The following is a 23,424-nucleotide window of genomic DNA, read 5'->3' on the forward strand; positions in this document are numbered from 1 at the left end:
GACGTTTCACCAACATACCCTGTCTCCTGCACACACACCCGCAAGCACGCATACACTGCACACATGGAGGCACGTCCTTAAATGACCTTAGCTGTTAAAAGGACGTTAAACGAAATAAACCAAACTAAACTCTGTGCAACCAACATACACAATGGCATTTACATAGCTGCGGGATTGTTTTCATGTTTGTTAGTTAATCTTAGCGGATAAAAGCAGAAAACAGCGAAACTACTCTTAATAATTCATTCAGTCATTAGAACATTACCCTAGTAATACATGCCCTTTCTTATCTTAACAAACATAACAAAAAGAACATTTCATCAATTTCCCATTGAGTAGCACACATTTAACAGTCACGTTACAGAATGTTCCAATATTCTACACAACACACGTGAAAATGTCAGTATTCTACTCTCCTCATAAATCTAAGGATAATGTGATTCTTTGTTCGTTCGTCTGGATGATTCAGGAGGATGGAATAAAGCGACAGCATACAACTATAAGTTTGGCACCCAAAAGCTGTCTTTTCAAGAACCTTAGGGATAATGCACCTTACTCGTTATTTTCATAAGAGACCAAGAATGTCTACAATACTTGTCAATTTTAGGGAAAGAGATTCTTTGTTCGTCGGTCAAAAGGATGAGTCAGGAAGGTACAATTGAGCGACAGCATACAATCATAAGGCTGGCGCGCAATAATGATCTATTCAGTCATTCAATGATATTAGGGAATAATGCATCCTACTCATTTGTTTTATAGAGAGGCCCTGAATGAGGAGAAATATGATCGGTAGGGAAGCATAATATTTTAGTTAAACGCCCTGTAATCAATATTAACCAATCAGATTGACTGTCATTTGTATATTATGAAACGGCCAACCATGAAGTATTCCCTAGAATTTATATTTACGTTAATTAACAATGGCACCCTCTCACGAAAATTAACAACAAAATATATCTCGAAATATCAAAGATTTATTGTAATATTCCTATTTTCGTGAATAAATATACTGATTAAACCAACGTCGTGTCTGCTCTTTTGGCTGCAGTATGAGTCATATAGGCGACAATAGACCGGAAAATAACAGTGGATAATACTACCCCCTACCATTCTCCAACCATGTATCCCGATAGGCGAACGTTATCAGTATGGCGAATTAACTGCATGTCGTTATCCACGGTTGAGCTGTTGTACTGGCCACTACAAAAGCACTATCTGTATCAGTGGTCACGATACCCAGTATTACCTAGAGCCTTGCGTGTTGCGAGCCTGCCTCGCACTAAGGTAACACAATGACACTAAAACGTGCAACTCGTAAAATATAATGTTTTTAGAAAAATTGCTGACTTAAGAAATTCCAATCTCAGCTGCAAAGAGTAGCGTTTGTGACTATATAGAGGCATACACAAGGTACACCTAGGTCATGTTAAACTGGTACAGTATCTATTCATGTTTTACTGGGAAAAAAACCCAGACAGGTGCCCTCGTGTCCTACTTTGTCTATCTTATAAATTACTTTCGATGTACAGCGTTTTATATTCACCCAGATATCTAGCTGTTTACAGTAACGGGAAAGAAATATTTTGGTCATAGCTAAGAGCTGTCAAGTAGAGAAGTACACCTAAAGGTATTAACAGGCGATAAATATATATTGGATAACATCAGAAAGAAATATTTTAATGTATGGTATGTAAGGAAGTCGTGTTTTTTTATGTCTGTGCAAGCACAAATTCTCTTTATTAAATAGATAAATCTGTCGGGCGCATAGAAAATAATTGACACAAATTTGACAATTATGGAGTGTTATCGTCAAAATCAGAACCTGACTTTCCAGTAGTAATTTTCGTGAAGTTTGGGGGAAAGGGCTGTTTTCCTGTATCTTGCCGCATAATATAAAACACGACAACCTGTAAAGTCGTTTGATTTATGTTGTGTTCCTAGCTGGTTCAGGCAAATACAAAACTACTTTCCCCCTAAACCACTCTAGGTTCCTCACCCCCGACTCCCGACTCATTTGATAAACCTGCTAGGAGTTGGTTAACATTTTGGTTATCCCTAGTGGGAACACCCTGGACGTGATTTAGATGGTCAATCTTTTCATTATGATGTCAGATAACAATGCTTTGCGATGTCACCCCCCGTTGTGACGTCATTGTTCATGGCAAATCGTGTCCCCGATCGGAAACAGGAATGATTACATTCCAAAAAGAAACAAATGGTTTTCTAAATAAAATATCTGAATGTTGTGGGAGAAAAGGGTCCCCAAACTCGGGATGATTGTTGATTATGTAAACCTCGTGTCTTTATAAAATTTGAAAATTAACTGACTCGAGGTAGATTAACATTAAAATAAGACATACCAATGTTCTTAACACGACCATATCGTGGGACAGGGCGAGTATGATACATATGTATATTTCTTCCAGACAACCTATATAGGTAGTATATTGTTTTAAGCTTAATTAGATAACTCTATTTTTGTATGTATTGCTATTATGTAACGTTGTTTTTTATTTACCTTGGCCTCCGAAGGTGAGTGAAATTTGAATATCTCGGCATGTAGTCTACAATCGGCGCTGCCGCAGATAAGACCCAGTAGTTGGAATTTCCGCAGTCAAAATATGGATCAGTGAACCGTACAGGAAGCAGCCTCTCGTCCTTGTCGCTTTGGCCTGGAGAATTTGGACCGAAAAAGTTGGTTGTCTCAAATTCGTCATGAATGAATTTCCCCGTAACATTGGAATATTTTATTTTTACGGAATATGTGAATTTAAGGGTGGAATCTTCGTCTGATTTCAAATCCGGAAGCCAGAATTTATACCACGGACTCATCTTAAATGCTTCATTTGTATAGTTCATATTCGCTCCGGAACCAAGATCCTTAACAACGTTCGTCCTCCCGGTTGGCTCTCTTAAGAAGACACCCATGTCAAACGTATCGTCTGCTCGCCAGGATTTGGCGGCAAACAGGGGAAGGGTGTTGTTGAAATTTAAATTCGTCATCCAATTCGGATAGTAGCAGTTATTATCAAACGCTACCATACTACCGTTGAAAATATCCTTGTTTCCATTCATATCCGCAGTAACCGACATGCCAATTTGTAACCAGTTTGGTTGGATGAGAAATGACTCGGAACTGTTCAACTTCTGCATAATATAACTATAAAACATAGCCCGATTCAGCGCCATATTGTGCATTTGAACTAAAGATGTTCTGTTTTTGTAATAAATCTTACTGCGAAGTTCATTGAATTTCGGAATTTGAGAAACCGTATTCCTTGGTAGGGTAAGATCTGCCTTTGACTTAGCCCGACAGTTCGAGTTCTCAATTAGATCAATCTGATTTTGAACTTTGGAGTGGTTGTCACCTTTAATCCAGTTAAACACACTCTGGCATTGGTATGTTAGGAGGAGAGAAAGGATTAAAAATCCCACAAATGACCACCTGTCGTTATCCATCTTTCCACGTTAAATCACACGAGCAAACAGTTAAAGCGTTCTGGCGTCGTCAACACATAATACTGCCGAGTTATATCACACCATTCCCTGAAAACTAATAAAAACAAAAAGATAAATAAGTAAAGACATAAACAACAAGCATGCAAAAAAACAAACAAAAAATATATAAATTAACGAATAAATAAATAAAAGAACACTCATTAAGTCCACTGCATTCAGTTCTATTTTTTAAAATATCTTTTTATTGCTTTTTTAGATATTTAAAAAATTACACATCAATTTTCACAATCCCTATAGCATTTAACTCCATGAGGTGTTGGGTGATTTGTTCCAATTAAAGTAAGAAATATTTCCCGGTTTTAAACTACGAAAACCTCGTCGGAATTTGTTTTCTTCTTATCATATAAGTCATAAGATATTTTTATGTAAATCTGAAATAAATCTTTTTCTTTAATTATATTAAAATGATTATATTTATTTGCATTTACCAGTGAAAACTTGGCAGATTTGAAGACTATTTTGGATATATTTCGTTTACAATTTAATCCCCACACCCCATCAAAAAGATGATTTCAAGTCAATAGCCCATATGGACTTCATTAGTCCGTATTGACTTCATTATTCATATTTATATATTTACATTTCCACTGCTAGTTCCTCTATAAGCATAACCATATGAAAATGCGTTCATAGGGCTATAAACGCAATTGTAACAGCGGCGTTTTAATATGACACAATAGTTAGAAGTAAACATTTTGGTGACGTTAGGCTGTTCCATGAATCTCGTTTGCACTGACGACACCGACATATCAATACCGAAAATATTATTCAATTATAGCCTTTGGCTGAGGTCGATACCTGGATTTACCAGCCCGATAAAAGATATATTAACAGAGGACGCAGTCCGAGGTCAATATATCTTTTCTCGGGTCGATAAATCTAGGTATCGACCTAAGTCAAAGGCTACACTTGTTTTATTATTTTTAAAAGAGTAATGTTAGCGATCTGAAAAAAAATCACAGCAAAAATCTACGGAAGCTGGACGATGCGTTTGTTTGGAGACACGTCATAATTCTATTTTTAGAAACACCCAGTCTTTCAAAAAAAATCATGCGCTCCATGTCAATATCGGTTTTTATCGGTGGACACGTGATGCACTCCTGTCCAATCTCTTGTCGGGAATAATATGAAAAAATAATAATATTCAATTTTAAGCCTTTGGCTGAGGTCGATACCTGGATTTATCGACCCGAGAAAAGATATATTAACAGAGGACGCAGTCCGAGGTCAATATATCTTTTTTTGTGTCGATAAATCCAGGTATCTACCGAAGTCAAAGGCTACAATTGTTTTATTTTTTTCAAAACAGCAATGTTAGCAATCTGAAAAGAAAAAAATCACCGCAAAAATCTACGGAAGCGGGACGATGCGTTTGTATGGAGTCGCGTCATAATTCTATTTTTAGAACCACCCAGTCCTTCAACAAAAATCACGCGCATCAAGTCAATATCGGTTTTTATCGGTGGACACGTGATGCACTCCTGTCCAATCTCTTGTCGGGAATAATATGAAAAAAAATAATATTCAATTTTAGCCTTTGGCTGAGGTCGATACCTGGATTTATCGACCCGAGAAAAGATATATTGACAGAGGACGCAGTCCGAGGTTAATATATCTTTTCTTGTGTCGATAAATCCGGGTATCTACCGAAGTCAAAGGCTACAATTGTTTTATTATTTTCAAAACAGTAATGTTAGCAATCTGAAAAGAAGAAAAAAACACCGCAAAAATCTACGGAAGCGGGACGATGCGTTTGTTTGGAGTCGCGTCATAATTCTATTTTTAGAAACACACAGTCTTTCAACAAAAATCACGCGCTCCAAGTCAATATCGGTTTTTATCGGTGGACACGGGATGCATTCCTGGCCAATCAGTTATCGGGAATAATATGAAAAAATAATAATAGGAAATATCTTTGTTTAGGTCAATATTGGTTTAGTTTGGTTTAGTAATGTTTAACGTCCTATCAACAGCTATAGTCATTCAAGGACGGCCTTCCCTGTGTGCAAGATGCATGCGTATAGTGTATGCGTGTGTGTTTTGTGAGGCTGCGATATGTTCGTGTTTGTCTCCTTGTGATAGCGCGAAACTGATACCGACTTTATAGTGCTACCTCACTGAAACATACTGCCGAAGACCCCCAGCAGGACACCCCACCCGGTCACATTATACTGACAACGGGCGAACCAGTTGTCCCACTCCTAAATTGCTGAGCGTTAAACTACCATTTTTACAGACTTTGGTATGTCTCGGCTAGGGGACAGCACCCAACGCCTTCCTCACAGGGGCGTATCTGTAAATCACTTTTGTATATTTATTTTCCTTCAGCATGACATTTCTGTGAGATAGCACTATAAAGTCGGTGTCTGATTCGCGCTATCACAAGGAGGCAAATACACCAACATACCCCGTCTCCGGCACACATACACACATGCACGCTTACACAACTCACATGGAGGCACTTCATTCTACTTCTACTTCTAAATGGTACTGACCAACTTCAACAATTTGAAGATAAAATGTCAGACGAGGAGTGAAACATGGAAAGAGATTGTTTTTAAAAGATACGAGATGGTCTCATTTGCATTTGAAAGTGATGGTAGAGGGCTGATTTGAATAATTCCGTTGTGGGGCTCGAAATAATGTCAGGTGGGAGTTTATTCCACTCGGGTATAGTTCGGGGAATTTGATACGAAAACTGGTGGTTTGTTCGGGATTTTCTGACTGTAGGGATTAAACTGTCTGATTTTACGATAGCGACTTTCTGGTTTACAATGTTATGAAGCAGGGTCAGACGAGCAACTCTACATCTATCTGCTAGAGGGTGCAGCTTCCTTAATTGACATTAGCTGTTTATCGGGTGTTCAACAAAATCAAACCAAATCAAATCAAACCAGTATCTATCCTAGTCTTCAACCTCAAAAATAAATAGAACGAAAACGGATTGTTCTTTCACTATACTGACTATGTTATATCACAATATCTTAACTGAGGATCTTTACATCAGAAACAAAGACAAACAAACCCTTACAACAACAAAAAATCAGATGTGTTTAAATGACATTTTTTTACCATTTAATGTCTCATTGAACGAGACGTATTGCGTTTTCCCCGTATTATTATAATTCGTCTGTGTTTGTTATTTCATGAATAGCAGCACTAGGATATGATGCTGTGGCTGTAAGTGCGATTGTTATGCTAACGATATATCAGGGCCCGGGTGGTAAAGCATTGTTATCTTAATGAACCGTTTACGTCAATTTTCAAAATGCAATTTTTGAAAACTATCCGGAATTTACTAAAAAAAAATGTGATTTTTTTGTCTTTACATAATCATTTTCATTCCTAATATATACTATTTTAGATTTCAATTCTTGATAAGTTTGAAGACAATTTAGATATATCTTTCGTCATTAAGTTGACGTTAAGTTGATCAGGCATGCAACAAATGGATCAATATAGGGCGCGTTATGATTAGACACAAGGGACAGTACACAATTGCTTAATGCATGGTTAGGTTAATAATAATTTACACAAAACTTTAAGTATAAGATGTTTTCAAAATATTAAAATTAAAAACTGAAGGTACTCTACGAGAATTTAGATTGATCCTCTGAAGACAAGAAGCATTAACAAATATTTGTAAAGTTTAAAATATGTTTCGAAAATCGCATTGTGAATAGTTGTCATTATACCTGGTTATTCTGACATTGCCTTGAACAATTGGGGCCATTAACACCCATATGTCAAGCAACATCAGCTGAAAGATGTTTTTCAGTTTTCTCATCCAGTCCTATTGCAATATAACTACTATTTATCCTAGCCTTTCTTTTCTCTGATCCCTTAGGATCCTAAAATGTATATTGTCCGTCTTAATATTACTAAGTAAAAATATTATGATTATTTTATTCCCATCTCCCCCAAATGTGTCTGAAGCTTTAATATCTGAAACGAATGATCTCAGAGAGGTATGTTGCTTTTGATTGCAAAGTGGTTGAAGCGTTCGTTGAAGTTCTGCATAACTTAACATGTACATTTTGCTATGATCAATGATGTATGAAACATGTGAGGTTAGTAAAATTAACCAGAGATACAATCTCTGTCAATCGAGGTATATTATATTGCATGTTTAAATATCAATCGTTTTAAGAGGTGTTTGTCGTTTTTTTTTTATTGCAGTTAGGTTTGGTATTACGACGACGTGTTATGTGCAGATAAGGCAAGAAATCGTAAAGTTTTAGTGATTGTATTGGTTGTTTGAGGCATGTAATTTATGTTCATCTTGTGCATAAAGAATAGATCTTTCGATCCATGTGCGACATGTATGTGAAAGAGACGATTTGTTTCTAAAATATAAGTTTGAAGTGCGCTCCGGGCGCGGGTCGCATATTTCCCGCAATACTATAGAGGGCCGGAGTTCTGACGTTAATCGACGACAGACCGATATGAAAAAAGTCGATAAAACGTCAGAATAATTCGGACTATAGCAATTGTGAACACGTTTGGCTTGTGCATCGTTAAAAGGCGTTTGGGCCCTATTTTTAGCGAGCCTTGATGACCAAAGAGTCAGTTCAGCTTTATCAATCGCATTTCGGCCGTCGCCTGTCCGTTTACTAGTATTTCCCGAATTATTCACATAATTACCCCGCCAAATTCGATATTTACAACAAAACATCAGTATGGGCCTCAGTATTCAGTCTTGAGCAGACTAATAGTTTTATTCAAATCTAAATAGTTAAACCATACAGTAAATGGACCTCATAAAGGCGACAGGGGTTCGATTCCCCGATCAGACGTGAAAAAGTATAGGGTCACCTACTAGACTACGTGGGGTTTTTCCGGGTATTCCATTTCCCTCTTCACATAAAGACCCTACGTGCTACAATCCGGTCCAACAAGAGTGATTTTTATAAGTTGTAAAATAAATAAAGATTATATTCAAAAGCATTAACGTTCATCGACATTAATTATGGCAATAACGCTCAAATGAACTTTCCTTATTTTCAATGGCTTGTGTGTATAAATTCATACTCAGGTCTCGGGTGTCCTACAAGGGACCACAGATATGATGTAAACACTATTTTTTTTATTTAAAGTTTTCGTTGATTATTTGGTTTATGATAAAAACATTATCTATGTGCGTTTGTTCCGATATGTTAAAATTTGGTCCCTGTCAACTTTTATGGGGCAAGGCTTTCGATTCATATGTAAATAGCAACCAGGTGAACAGCTAGCGCTCTTTGTGCGTCTTGGTCGTGAAAGACGCAATTCCTATGTTAATAATAATTTGCCATAACACATGTCGTGTCGGGTTTTATTTTACGGTTTGTGTCCCTAGTCAGAGAGTACTAGTGGATGTCGTATCTTGTTCAGACAAAACCAAACAGTATGAAAAATCATAGTATGAGAAAATACATAATTAGTTGCAAATTCATAAGCGTCATGCCCAAGATGAATATAACAGAAGAAAGTCAAAGGTCAAACATTTTGTCCGTACCAGGGGTTCGACCGCGTCATGTCCGGGCTACAAGGTTATGACCTGTGCTTTATTGTGAACCATATGTAAAGTCATCATGTCTTAGAAATTGCAATATGCGTTATCAGCATTGCACTAACAACCCATTATTTGTTGAAAATGTTTAGCTTAACAAAATATTGCAAGCAACTTGTATATATAATAATGCTTTTTATCTTCCGTAATCATTCCAACAAGTAGTGTCACTTTGTCAAGATATAGTTATTAGACAATGGATTCTCCACAAAATCCAGAAATAAAATTGTTTCTGAGCTCGACCGCGATACAAGTTTCACATTGAAACAACACTTGTCGTGGCTGAATCTCACATTCTTTAACTCTTTATCAGGAGTTGTAATAGCACACCTGATGTAACGGGATACAAGTAGTGGTGAGATGGGGAGGGGGCACGCAGCTCTTTTAACCTAATTATTGTGTGTGTATTACGTATTTGGAGGCACGGTAGTCTAGTGGTAGGACGCCGGGCTCGTGACCGAAGGGTTGCGGGTTCGAGTCACGACACAGCACTATGTGGTATCTTTGAGCAAGATACTTTGCTCCGCCTGTTCCAGTCTACTCAGATGTAAAAGAGTACGTGGTTGGGCAGTGCTAGAACTGTCGAATGCTAGCTGTTAGCGACGAAATGGCAGCACTGGCTGTATGCTCCTCAGGGAGTTGAGAAAGGTATTGGCTGGTTGTAAAGGCCCTATAACCACGGATAATAATTTGTGAACCGCATTGAGACGACCTTCGAACTAGGTTGTGATAAAGCAGTACATCAGAACCTCGAATTATTATTATTATTATTATTACGTTACTAACAACTATGTACAAAAAGTTGTTAATAACGAGATTTTTTGTACCTTATTAGTTTAGAATAAGTGTTTACACTCAAACACGTAATGAAAACAATAGTAATCATTTACTTTACACGGTGGTACCCTTTACTTTTGTCATGGTTAATCGGGTTTGAAATGTCATTAAAAATGTTTTAATAAATTATTAGAAAAAGATAAATTAGTTTTGTTTGTTTGTGCCGTGGTTGATATTGATACTCCTTTAGTCGACTTGAGGTCTCTGTTGTGAAGTTGACGGTAAACAGGAGTGTTCAAGATAACAACAACAACAACGATTGTCAGGACATCAAACAACAACGAATCACAACAATCACAACAATCACAAACAACAATCACAACGATCACAACAATCACAACAATCACAACAATCACAACGATCACAACAATCACAACAATCACAACAATCACAACAATCACAACGAAATAGAATCATCGGCATCAACAACGACGACGGTAATGACATCGGGCAACAACGAGGATAGCGACAACAAATTGAAACAAAGAAATCTAATAAACAGCGACAATCAGACGGTAAGGATATCGAGCAACAATTAGGACAACGACAGAAACAGTTACAACGAAATCTAATTAACGGCGACTACAACAAAGACAAAAAGCCGGTAAGGACATCGAGAAACAACGGTGACCAAAACAACGACTGTAGGACATCAAGCAACGACGAGGACAACGAAAACAACGGTAGCAGTCGCGACAACAACGAAAACGGCAACAACAACAACGAAAACGCTAAAATCACGACAGCATCAAAACACCACTAAACCAAACAAAAAACGACAACGTCAAATAAAGGTTAGCAATAACACTGGAAAAAAAACCCATCAAAAACATTGCTTACGATTAACACTGAAAACGTTCAACACAAAAACGATTCTAAATAATTGATAACACACAAATTGTCAGCAGCAACGCCAACGACGCCAAAACAATAAACACAAAACCATAAACACCAATTACTAACAACACAAAATATGACATGAATGCAACAATGCCAGAGCTAAAACAACACCGGACCAACTCCCAATATCAGCAAGTTTTTTTTCTATATACAGCAACGCCAAAGATGCAAAAAAAAAATAACACCAAAACACCAACGCCAACGGAACCACAATTGTCATTCTGATTAAGCTTAAAAACAGACGTTTTGTGAGAATACCTCAACAGTTTGAACGTTAAACATCAAAAATGTTTGAAACCGTTAAAATTCAAATTTGCTAAACCTTTGGTAGTGTAAAGGTATGTATGTGTTATATGAAACAGACGATACACGGTAGCGAGTAAATACTGTAATGTTTCCCCTTTTGAACTTAAATCCTTGAGGAGTTTATTTTATATGTGAACTCGAGGGTCACACTGTGTATCTATTGAACAGCAAGGTCCGACTGGTCATCTGATGATTCAATTGGAGGGAGTTCTGTCTGTTGTCTATTGTGGTCAAACATGTTGAGCGAACAACCCATCGTTTTAATACACGGCAGTCCGATAAACAGGTAAGTGGGTATACGCCGAGCGGTGACCAATTAATCACACGTGATCTTCGGACCATGAAAAAAACAAATATTTGCCAGGCAAACTCCATTTAGTAAAGTTTTCGTTTCTGGCAGCAGTGTAAATGTATGCGACTGGTCAGTCCACTTGAAACATTAAAATGTTTATTAGAAGTATACAGACACACAAACGATTATGTTTGCCGTCGAGCTCAGACTCAAACCAACCATGACATAACGCGACTTGTTTAAACAATAGTCAACGTTTCATTTGATTACATCGTAGACTTTCAAAATGAAACTTATTTACGAATACAGACACACAAACATTTTGTTTGTCGTTGAGCTAAGACTTTGACCAACTCTGACGTAACATGACTTGTTTAAATATTAATCAATGTTGGTAACTATATTTTATGAAATAATAGACTTTCAAGATGAAACTAAGGTATAGATAAGTATACGGATGGGTTTCAAACTGAAACTAAATAATTATTTAAATTTGCCAACCTTTTCTTGGGCGAAACAAATTTTGTTTCATTATCAATTCTATTGCAATACTACTGCTTCAAAATGTTCATCTGGAATGTTTCCCAGCACAACAATAACATAATATGCAAAGATTTCTCCTTTGAAAGCAGAACAAATCAATGTGGTTTTGTCAAAAAATATAATAAGAAAAAATATGTCTACTCTCTTCTCAATAGAGTACGGATGCGTCCCACCCCTGAGATACACGGCTAGGCCCGATGTATAGCGACATACTGCTCTCTTTTCAAAGCATGATACAATTTTATTTTCACCTTCTATATTTGAATTAGTATTATTTTTTATATAAATGTTAACAATTATAATTATTTACTTAAACTATATGTGAATTGTTTTCAATATAAGTGAAATAAACAAACTTTTGTCGAGTGCCATTTTCACTTACCTGTTTGAAAGGAATATATATGCTCCGCTTTGGCTCCCCGGCGCTAGTCGCAGATTGAACACTGGTATGAGACATTTTATGAAATGCACATTATTCCGTAATTTCTGCACGTTTTATTGACTTTTAGCATTTAATCAATAGTACATGTCCATACTGGGCAAATTTCATGGACAAGATCCAAATCAAAAACAATCAAAGTTGGGTTTATTTCTTGGTCGTATGAACACGTTAAAATGTGTAAACAGGCTCTCCGGTTTAAATTGCAGCCTACGCATGCATGGTATAGAACGGCAGCCTTGATAGAAAGGCGATACACTAAGTATAAATAGGCTCATCCCAAGGACAACATTCACCCTTCACGGGTGGACGGTCACCCCAGACAAAGGGGACTCACTTACCGGCGACAGAGGACTTTACACACGTTCTATGTTCTAGTATTTCTTGTTTAAAAAACTTCCTTATGACTGCTTCATGTGACTGTATAGTTCCAGCGCTTGAATGTACATGTACATTATTATTCTACAATACCAGACAGGAGAGGGATTTAAGGCTTCATATGTGGAATAATCGTATCGGTGTCAATTACAACTGTACCCATGTGTACTTACTTCGTGATATAGCGTATGTGTGTATATCAGTTTATTGTGGTGGTATAGTACATCCCTGCTATTCATGATGGAGATGATAGTCAACTCAAGTTATCAGGATATGTAAGTCGTTATATGACAGTTGACTTGTTTCTAAGGCGACATAAAATAAATTAGGAAATAATTTATTTTGATGTCAACGTCGAGATAACTATCGGCATAATTCATGCTTATTATGGTGATCATAATAATTTGACTTATTGATCCCGACAGGTCGACTCATTCATCACAATTACTCGATATCATTCCCATTTGTCGACTTCACTTTGATGATAATGCATAGTAATGGTCCTTTTCATCCTCACCTCGTCGATGTCGTCGTCCTCGTCATCCCCCTTTCTTTTCCCCTCCTTTTCCTCCTCCTCCTCCTCCTCCTCCTCCTCCTCCTCCTCGTTGTCATCATCATCATTATCTGATTGCAATAGTTACGTATTTTTAATGAATTTTAAGTAGACAGTAACCAAAATTTATTAAATAAAAAATAAAAATAAAGTGCATGGGGTGTTTTGAGAGCATTGTTTGTGGAACGTTACCTCGCAATCAGACACTCCTCGGATATTTCCGCCATTTGTAAAAATAAATAATATCAGGAAAGTATTTGACGGAAAGGCCCGAGACGTTCCTGACTTTAGTTTGTAACATTGATTTCAATCAACACTGATGGGTTAATTTATAATGGTAATAAACTATATCTTGTCCTCTAGTTGAACAACGGGATAGCCTGATCACTTTGAGAAGATAAATGAGCAGTTTCTTTTTAATATTATTTCTTGGACGGTTTTCCCGGAGTGGTGGGGGTAGGGACGCGCACGGCCTCACCATTTTCTCTAACAAGACTTGGAGGCTTTGCCTGCTGACAGGGTACATGGGATTTCGTATTGTAGGACAACCGGGATGATAGTTCTCAACAGGCGGCGTTGATAATATTCCTGGTACGAGAGTGAGTCGTTTCAGCTATAAGAGGCGTCAAGCAAACCCGTCTGTCACATTTCTAAGTGAGGTGTTTGTGCCTCACGCTTAATAAACCCACGTACAATACTCGTTGCAAACTATCGGTACGTAACGAAGGATGGGCAACAGGGAACAAAGTCGAATACTAAGTTTAAACTCGGCGAACAAAAAACAGGCGTTACCACTCTCTCGTTATATGAATCCGCGGAACCGCCCCACTATCGTTTACGTACAAATCAAACTAAACGTAGCTATGGTTTCGTTCAGAAATGCAAGAAAATTGGATTGAAATTGAAATTATAAAGATAGGAAGAGGATATTATCATACACGAAACGGGCGATTAAGTACTGATCGACAAATCATTCGGGTACCGTCGGCACTTTCCGGTAGCATTTTTCCCGCTTACGGAAATTGTCGACGTTTCCGAACTGTTCCTATAGTATTTTTTATCCAGCAATAGACACAAATGTCTTTGTGCCATAAACACATTGCATATACAAGGAAATATATAGTGGTACGATGCTTTAAATTTACATAAATATATAATAAAGTAAAACAGTGACTTTCCATACTTAAATGCATGTTTCTCGACATCAGGGCGGACGTTACTCTTGATTAAATTAATTATTGTTCCGTATCTCATTCGCTTTAAAAATGAAAGTGGCAATGTTTTTCAATGTACTCCTGCTCGTATATATGAAACCGTGATATCGGCCTCTTCGTGTGGCTGATTAAGATAGAATTGTGATACAGGGAATACTAGGAAAACCCCTGTGTTATATGACGCGCTAGGTGACACCTCCTGGCCAGTAGGTTGGTTTATATAAAACTAACTAGACTTGAGGTAAAATGCTAAGCGTTTCAAGTTGGGTTAACAAGTGAGTTTGATCTGGTAGGGCCGTGTAAGGTTGTTTCGAGTTCCAGTTTGTCTATTGACTCATACAGGATTGGTAAACAACACAGTTTCTACAAAATAAAGGCTTGATTTTAAATACGAACCGAACCGCAATATGATTGCGTCATTTTGTAGCTACACCCCAATATGGCGTCGGGCTACACGCCTCGGACGTATCAGATGTCGCTATATCGTATGCTTCCCGTTTCTCAAAAGGACTACGTGATACATCTAGGCGACACACAAATAAAACACTGAGTTCACATATTTATACGGTGTATCGCTGGAATATTGTAAAAATATTTATTCATAATTCCAGTAAATATTACGAAAATCAGGAAAAATATTTGTTAAATATTCCTGTCTCTAACACAGTATTTCCTATTGGTGAACTGGTAAATACAGGTAAATAATCTACCTGTACTATACCAGAACAGACTATAATGACACCTCTATTGTTTTCCAGTGTTTATATAATTCCTTTGATCAGAAAAAAGTGGGAGAAAGGAGAACAAACCGTTGGTAGAACAGGTCAGTTCAGGTCGTGCAGTTTTCAGAACCTATTACAAATCCATTTATAGTGCAATACTCCTTTTTAGTCAGCCGGATGTGTTAAGTCACAGGAAGATGTAAATGTATCATTATGCTCTGGATGTACCTCCTGTTGTATAAATAAGATATTTTAGAAAACAAATCAACAGGGAAAGATCCATTTTTTCCCCCTGGCAGAAGAGTTTTGTTTTGTTTTATAATTTGGCAAGCTGCTGAAATGACATTGTGGTTTGTAGTAACACCAGAAGGTCAGAAGAGGTGAAAGTTAAAAAATAAACAACGATGGTGTAATTGTCAACAAAACTCTTTGTTACGCATGCTGAACACTGTGTTTTATTAGCAGTGGATATGGCAGAGTTCAGACAATAGACGTTGCATCATGAATCCGGTAATTTGTTAGAATTTGAATCAAGTCTAAATATTGTATTTCTTAAGATATATCAAGGTTTGGTTAGAGTAGGCTGTTGCAGATAAGTTTATCATGATCTTAAAAGCCCCGTTTAACAATGAAAAGATATTATGTTGTTTGAGACATCCCCGCGGTTTGTTTTAGGTCTCGTCCTCTTCATTTTGAAGTTAAAAGGTTGTACTAAATATATTATTTAATAGCTAACCCTCGTGTATTGTTTATATTTTAGTTGTGAGGCTGAAAACTGCAATAGTTACACCCACACCGGCCCAGAATGATATTAGTCCGGAAACCTTTAGCTATGCTCTATATACACAAACTAAAACGCACAACAGTGAAATAGCCTGTGGTCAAATACTGACCTCGGAATAACCGGACAGTGGATAGATAATAAAGTTTAACTGTCAATGTATAAATCCCACAGACTTTTCTCTCGACATTTTTTTTTAAACCTCATATAAAAAAATTTTCCGTTAACACACACATTGTTCAATAACTATTTTTTCAGCTATATGAATTTTTTAAGATGTACTTTCAAAGCACTAACACAGCACCTGCACTTAACCAGAAAAAAAGAATAAGCGAAGAAAGTAGGAGTAAAGAGAGTTTAATATGTATTTAAGGATGGTTGTCACATTTTTGACATGCATGGGTGTGTAACATACATTGGCTTACCTACATAGCGCGCACCATATTAAATATGTAGGTAAGCCAATGTATGTTACACACCCAATGCATGTCAAAAATATGACAACCAATACTTATATTTACACTTTATGTTAATCAACTTACAGCTCACGCAGAAATAAAGACATAATATTAGTCTGAACATGTTTCAACGTCAGGGTAAATCCATACAGAGAACAGTCACCAGTTGACAGTGGAGCAGTGCAATCTCCAACGTTACAGTTATGACGTCATAAGCGTAGCCACGCCACAATGGTCCAATGTATGTTATTTAAGGAATGACCAAGATTTTGTTTTGGTATATACCGTATATACCAAAACAAATCTTGGGTATTCTTTATAATTTAATTTAAAAAAAGTAGACAAACACGTTGTAATTGCACAGTTAAAGATTTATTTAATTTTTACGTAAACTAAACAATTACGCTAAAAAAAGCTGCGTTGTAATTTTGCATTCTGAAGTGTAAAAAGTAGTTCCGTCATCAGATTTTTTTTAGGTATACACGATATATACCAAAACAAATATTATGGGGGAGACAGGCAAAATTAAATTATACGGAAATAACATACATAGGGCCCAGTGGAAACATCTAGGTTCTGTGCAATGGAAATGTAAATATTACTTAGTATGTACAGACTTACGCTAGATGGTTAAAAAAGAGAAATGATAGAAATCATATAAGTAATACTACATTGTAAATAGGAAAGCGAATGAAATGAGTAGCTGGTACAGTACTTTTACCTATTTGTAACAGTTAAAAATGTGAACAAAAATATGCACAATGAATGGTTAATATTAACAATAAAAACGAGAGGAGAAAAAAAAGGATTAAAGAACAAAAAAAAGTACGATGATGAAATGGCTCAGCGTTTATTTTTGAAAATCTAAGCCTTCTTTACAAGAGTTTTTTTTTATAATACGCATAAAAAAACCAAAGAAAAAATATATACATATTAATTACCATGTTGTAAAGTGAAGATATAGAACGTTATCTTATATTACTGCATCTGTGTGAACTAGCCTTCACATAGCTATTAAAGGGACATCACGTGAAAAGGCGTTTTTTTTTTAATGAATGTATGTATTGTATGCACTTCCACTTATGTTACCTCGCTATCCCCATATTCATAGTCCGTTCCAAATGTCCAGTTTGACCACTTGAATTGTTTGGGAAAGCCCTGCTAAAAATAGCGCCGATAACGTCACCTGATTAGGCAGCAAACACAAGTGGTGCGAGCGAGATGAAACGGTTTACAAAGGGGCCCTCAGAGAGGGGCCGTCAGGCAACTGCAACTTCTTACCGCACTATGAAACCAAGTTATATGATTTCTAATTCCGTATTCAAACTTATTGAACAGTAATTATTCATCATCAGAAGTTAATTGCACACTTGCCAATATTAAGAATTTAAATTTATTTAGCTTTTAACATAAATTTGTTGCCAATAAAATTAAACAAAGGATGGGGCACAAGTTTTTACAATTTATCACAGCCTTCTCCCGTGACCGGTACAGGTGGTACGGGGCTAAACACTCCCTCAACAATGGGACAAACCTTTCTGTAAAAAGGAATATTCACGAGACGAATATCCCTTTTCAAATGTTTACATAAAGTGCATATATGCAATGACAAACTACACGCGAATATAAAAAGGAAACGTTTGTGAATTTATTTATTACATTAAACAACTCAATGTCTTTGGCCATTTTTTTTCTAGACCATGAATATAAATCTATGTATACTCTCTTTCCCACTTTCACTGTCTCCAAACGCTAACATTTAGGAAGTCATATTAACCATCACACACAATAAACTGTATGGCAAAACCACTACGTGTACATGTAGAATATGTGTCAATAAGGAACGTGTTGAGATACTTGATAATTATATTTTTTCAATACTTTACAGAGATTAAAGCATACTTTTAAATGGACCTTTTTATGCTGAGACAACTTTTCTTTAATCAGTTCCTTTGGTCCGAAACAGAAGCCGTAGTTATCGGCAGCACGCGCCATTTTTATAACGTAATCAAATATTTTTTCCCCTGTTTTCAATACGTATTCCGATTCTATCTGAAGTCGAAAATTTATTCTTTATAGAGAAAAGGTTGTTACATGATCATACATTCTAAGTCAACATCATATGAAAACATGAACTGTTGAAAAATTACGATTTAAAAAAAAAGTGTTATGCGATCCTATTTACTAGAAGTAGGTTCTCCTTCCTCAGTTATTCATCCTGGTCCGTCATTTTGACATTTTTAATCTAGCTGCGATAACGTAGCTTTCTGACGAAGAGCGATTTTTTTTTTATATATTGCGTCGTCGCGCCAGGGCAGGCCGGGTATTATATTAGTACTAATTTAAAACTTGCATGTCAAAACAAAAAACAATCGTTTAATTCAGCAATATAATTAAATCATACCATTTTACTGATCCCGGTAATATTATAAATTATGTAAATCTAATAGCGCACGTATCTCATTTGACCCCGAGCACCGACAGAGGATCAGAGAACAGAATACGCCGTGGCCATCACAGCAGTTATCCCTTGGGGGGCCTCATGGCAAAATCAAACTAACCAGTCACTTATCCCTTTCGTTTGCATAAACCACTGTATAATTATAAAAAACACAAAGTAAACTCTCTCCGATACATGCCCATTAACATATTAAACTAAGTTCATCTGTGTTCAAACTCACACAATGATACTAGCGAGGTTAATAGTTTTAGATATTTATTCATAACATAAACAGCGCTAGCATTTCTGTCGATTTTATTTCAGCTTAACCGGCCGCTATCCGGAAGAAAACATGCACCGTACTGACTGCTAGGGCAGTTATTTTCTGCTTTGAATACTTCCCACTGGCAATAATGATTCCGTAACGTACCCCTTGCGCTATCTTTTGACCATTTGGCAACTATTCGCTTCGTAGCTGACACGGTACAACACTTTTCTTTGGCTTACTTCACACGGCCAGTCATTTTGTTTACAAAGAAATGGTGTGCTATGCGCATGCGCTAGTAGAGGGAAATCCCTGAACAAAACGTTGGTCAGACAGGTAGAAATACCGATGATTATCTTAGATTTAATCATTTTTATGAATCTATTTCAGCCAAATCCGATCGGCATTTTCCATAAGGAGTCTCACTTGATATGTTTATGTAGTATTTGGAAAAAAAGACAAAAAAAAAATGCCCCTTTAACAAAACTAACACTTTAAGTGAAACAAGATGTTTATTGTATGATGCTGTATATGATTGTACTACTAAAATATGCATTCTAAGCATTACACATGATATGTAAAAATTCACTGAGCCAGAAATTTGAGTAAAAAAATAACAAAAGTTCAAATGCTTATACACAACACATTGGTACATTTGTGTTTACGTTTTCATTGAACATCCCTTTGAGTAATCATTGTGTTCAATATTTACGTCATACTAGCATAGCAATCGGACGTCAAATTTAAATTATGATGGAAAGTTGACGTCTGCCGAAACTTGAAACCACAGAAAATACTACCCGTTCCCACAAAAGTGACTCATGAACAATTCGTTTAAAATGAATAATGAACTGGAAAAAAACCACATAGAAAGATAAATATTAATTTATCTTTGCTTTCAATGTAAATTTACATTTATGATGGTAGCAGTCACAGGGGCATAACGGCGTATTTGTCGGAGGGATAATGTTGAATTTGAACAAACAATTTGTGCGACTAATTCACCTTGCGTTCCTCAAACTCAAGCGAACTAGAGTTTTCTCCCTTGATTGGCGGTGTACGGTAAGGCAACGAGTCTTCCGTTGTAGGAGTTAATCCCCCTTACCTATGTTGAAGCTAAACCACAAACAAAAGAGTCTCAGCTATTTTCCTCGTTCTCGCTCACTTGAAAACAATCCTTTGTTGCGCCAGATAGCTCAATTAATAGAGCGTCCATCTAGAGTTCAGAGAGTCCCGGGTTCGAACCCCGGTCTGGCCGTGTATTCCCCATCTCCTGTTACAGTGGTGCCTGTGACCAACCCTTGTGTCGAGTATTGGGTGTACGCTCGGCAAAGGTGAGAGGAATAAAACATAACGGGTCTAGTTGGAATGTCGGTGACCAGGTAGCTCAATTGGTAGATTGTCCGTTTAGAGTTACAATGGGTTCGAACTCCGGTCTGGCTGTACGTTTTTCCATCTCCTGTAACACATCTGCAGAACATGACTCCACAAGTACTTCAACTTAGTAGTAAGATTGGCATTGATTATACTTCAATTTGATGGTGTGCTTTGTCTAATGTTAATGCGTGTGTGCTCTGTATAACGTGTTGGTACGCATACGCATTTAATACTAGTACTTATATGTACTACGTCAACGGTATACATTCTAATTGTACAATTCAATGTCCATGTGATTGTTTGCTCTATTTGAACGAAATACTCTGCTGGAACAACAACAGTTTAAACCAGCTTCATGGAGTAATGAGGCATTATGGGTCTAAATGGATCACAAAACGACGTCCATTGAGTCAAAGATTCTACAAAGTGGCAAATAGGGGCTTCCGTAACAGGGCTGTTACGGCACGATTTCTCACCCCGACACGATTTCTCACCCAGGTGGAGAAATCGTACTAAAATTGCTGAGTTCCGAGTTCGCAACACGATTTCTCACCTCTGCACGATTTCTCACCCGGGTGAGAAATCATGTTAGGAGTAGGCATATTGCCCGTTGCCATGAGTACGAACACTGAAATTGATTTTGGGGTATATTTAGGCTTGTTTACTACTGCACAAACTTCAAACTTTTTCACACTTCAAACTTGTTCGAACTTCAACTTTTAGCTCACACGGTCCGAAGGGCCATTGCGAGCTTATGCCATACCGCAGCGTCCATCGTCCGTCGTCCGTCTGTCCGTCCGTCAACTTTTCCTTTAAAATGCCACTAGTCCTGATAGATCCAGTAGATTTTGACTCAATTTCGTATAAACGATGGGTGTGCCCACCCCTCCCCCCTGGGGGCAGAGAAGCGGGGTCCAATAGGGGAAATAGAGGTAAAACCTTTCAAATCTTTCTTCTATCATAGGGATTAGAGAATCTCATCTCAATTTGGTCTGAAGCATCCTTTAGCCAAGGGCACTCAATTTAGAAAAATGGTCGGTTTGGACTCCCTGGGTGCAAAGGGGCGGGGGACGATAGGGTCAATAGATGTAAAACCTTTGAAATCCTTCTTTTACCATAAGGGATAAACGGATTTCATCCCAACCTGGTCTGGAGCATACTTGGGCCTAAAGGATTCAATTTTGTATAAACGGTGGGTGTGCCCCCCCCCCCCCTCGCCCTGGGGGCAGATGGGCGGGGTCAAATAGGGGAAATAGAGGTAGAACCTTTGAAATACTTCTTGTACCATAGATATTAAGTGATTTCATCCTAATTCAGTCTGGAGCTTCCTTGGCCAAGGGCACTCAATTTTGTATAAACGGTGGGTGTGCCTCCCACTGGGGGCAGTTGGGCGGGGCCAAATAGGGGAAATAGAAGTAAATCCTTTGAAATCCTTCTTCTACCATAGGGCTTAAGGGATTTCATCCCAATTCAGTCTGGAGCTTCTTTTCACCAACGACACTCAATTTTGTATAAACGTTGAGTGTGGCCCCGTCGAGCAGAGGGAATAGAGATAAAACCTTTGTAATCCTTCTTCTACCACAGAGATTTGGAATTTCGTCCCAATTTGGTCTGGAGCATCCATGGGTCAAGGGGACTTAATCTTTTTAAAATGGTGGATTTGGACCCCCTGGGTGGAGAGGGACGGGCCCCAATAGGGGAAATAGAGGTAAAACCCTGCTTCTTCCGTAGGGATAATGGGGTTTTATCCTTATTTGGTCTGGATCATTTTTAGGTAAAAAGGACTTGATCTTGTATTAACGGTGGGTGTGGCCCCTTTGGGTGCAGAGGGGCGGGGCTCAAAAGGGAAATTGAGGTTTGAATCTTTCAAATACTTCTCCTAATGTACCATTTGAGGGATTTTATTCGAATTTGGCCTGGAGTACCCTTATGCAAAGGGGTCTTAATATTGTATATATGATGGGTGTGGCCCCTTTAGGTGCAGAGTTGAGGGGCTCAATGGGGGAATTTAAAGGTAATCCATTGGAGGAATTGTTTGGAGTAAGAATACTTTCCCATGGTTGCTTTATTATCCATGTGAGCGATACATGCCCTATGGGCCTCTTGTTTTATTTTATCTCAACACCTTTGACTTACAATGGTATACACAGATATGTAACATACATATATTTAATGTATAAACATTGTACAGGGTGATACAAGTATCTTAGTAATAGAGGTGTACTGCAGTTACATATAATTGTAGTAGGACGAGGAAAAGTGATAAAAATAGTGCCGTCGCTGGGGCTCGAACCCGCGACCCTTGGCTCTCCAGCCCGATGCCCACCGCTTAGCTAAAGGGAAATTCCCTACAGCTGACGCTTGTAAAGCAACTCATCCACTCCTTTACATAATACATGTAGTCACTAATGATATTCGATGTTAAGTTTCCGAACAGATCTAAATCATGTCCTATCATTTGCTGAGTCATTTCAGGCTATAATAATTTCTGTTCTGATTTATGGACCATAATAAAAGTTGTTTAATTGAATATTTTAATCGTGTTCTTGAAGATGGTGAAAAAGGCCAACATCTTCTGCAAAACGGTTTCTGCAGACTGGCTTCTGATTAGTCGAAATGTATGCATTGTCCAATATCCCTAAGTAAAAGTGTGCAGTGTCACTACGAACACTACTGTGATCTGCGTTGATATTTTTTATTTGACAATGTGTCCGTATTAGGTCGGGTCCTGATTGATAGACATTTGGTATGTAGATGTATTATGTAGGGATGTCAATGGTTAGCCGGTTGACTGGTTACTCGGGCGAATGACCACGAACCGGTTTCCAAAATCCTTAACCGAAAAGTCG

General features: G+C 37.6%; 1 protein-coding gene across 1 annotated transcript in view; it reads right to left on the minus strand.

Moving 5' to 3' along the window:
• LOC110452602 overlaps positions 1–12,737 on the minus strand; it is a 40,565-nt gene extending 27,828 nt beyond the window's left edge. Inside the window, exons 1-2 of the mRNA XM_021501236.1 lie at positions 12,331–12,737; positions 2,519–3,553 (exon numbers count right to left, since the gene is read on the minus strand). Of these exons, the coding sequence (XP_021356911.1) occupies positions 2,519–3,459 (941 nt within the window). The 5' untranslated portion in view covers positions 3,460–3,553; positions 12,331–12,737. The remainder of the gene's footprint in view (positions 1–2,518; positions 3,554–12,330) is intronic.
• Positions 12,738–23,424: the final 10,687 nt, after the last annotated feature.

Source organism: Mizuhopecten yessoensis, unplaced genomic scaffold (genome assembly GCF_002113885.1).
Source record: "Mizuhopecten yessoensis strain PY_sf001 unplaced genomic scaffold, ASM211388v2 scaffold6759, whole genome shotgun sequence".
NCBI classification, from domain to species: domain Eukaryota; kingdom Metazoa; phylum Mollusca; class Bivalvia; order Pectinida; family Pectinidae; genus Mizuhopecten; species Mizuhopecten yessoensis.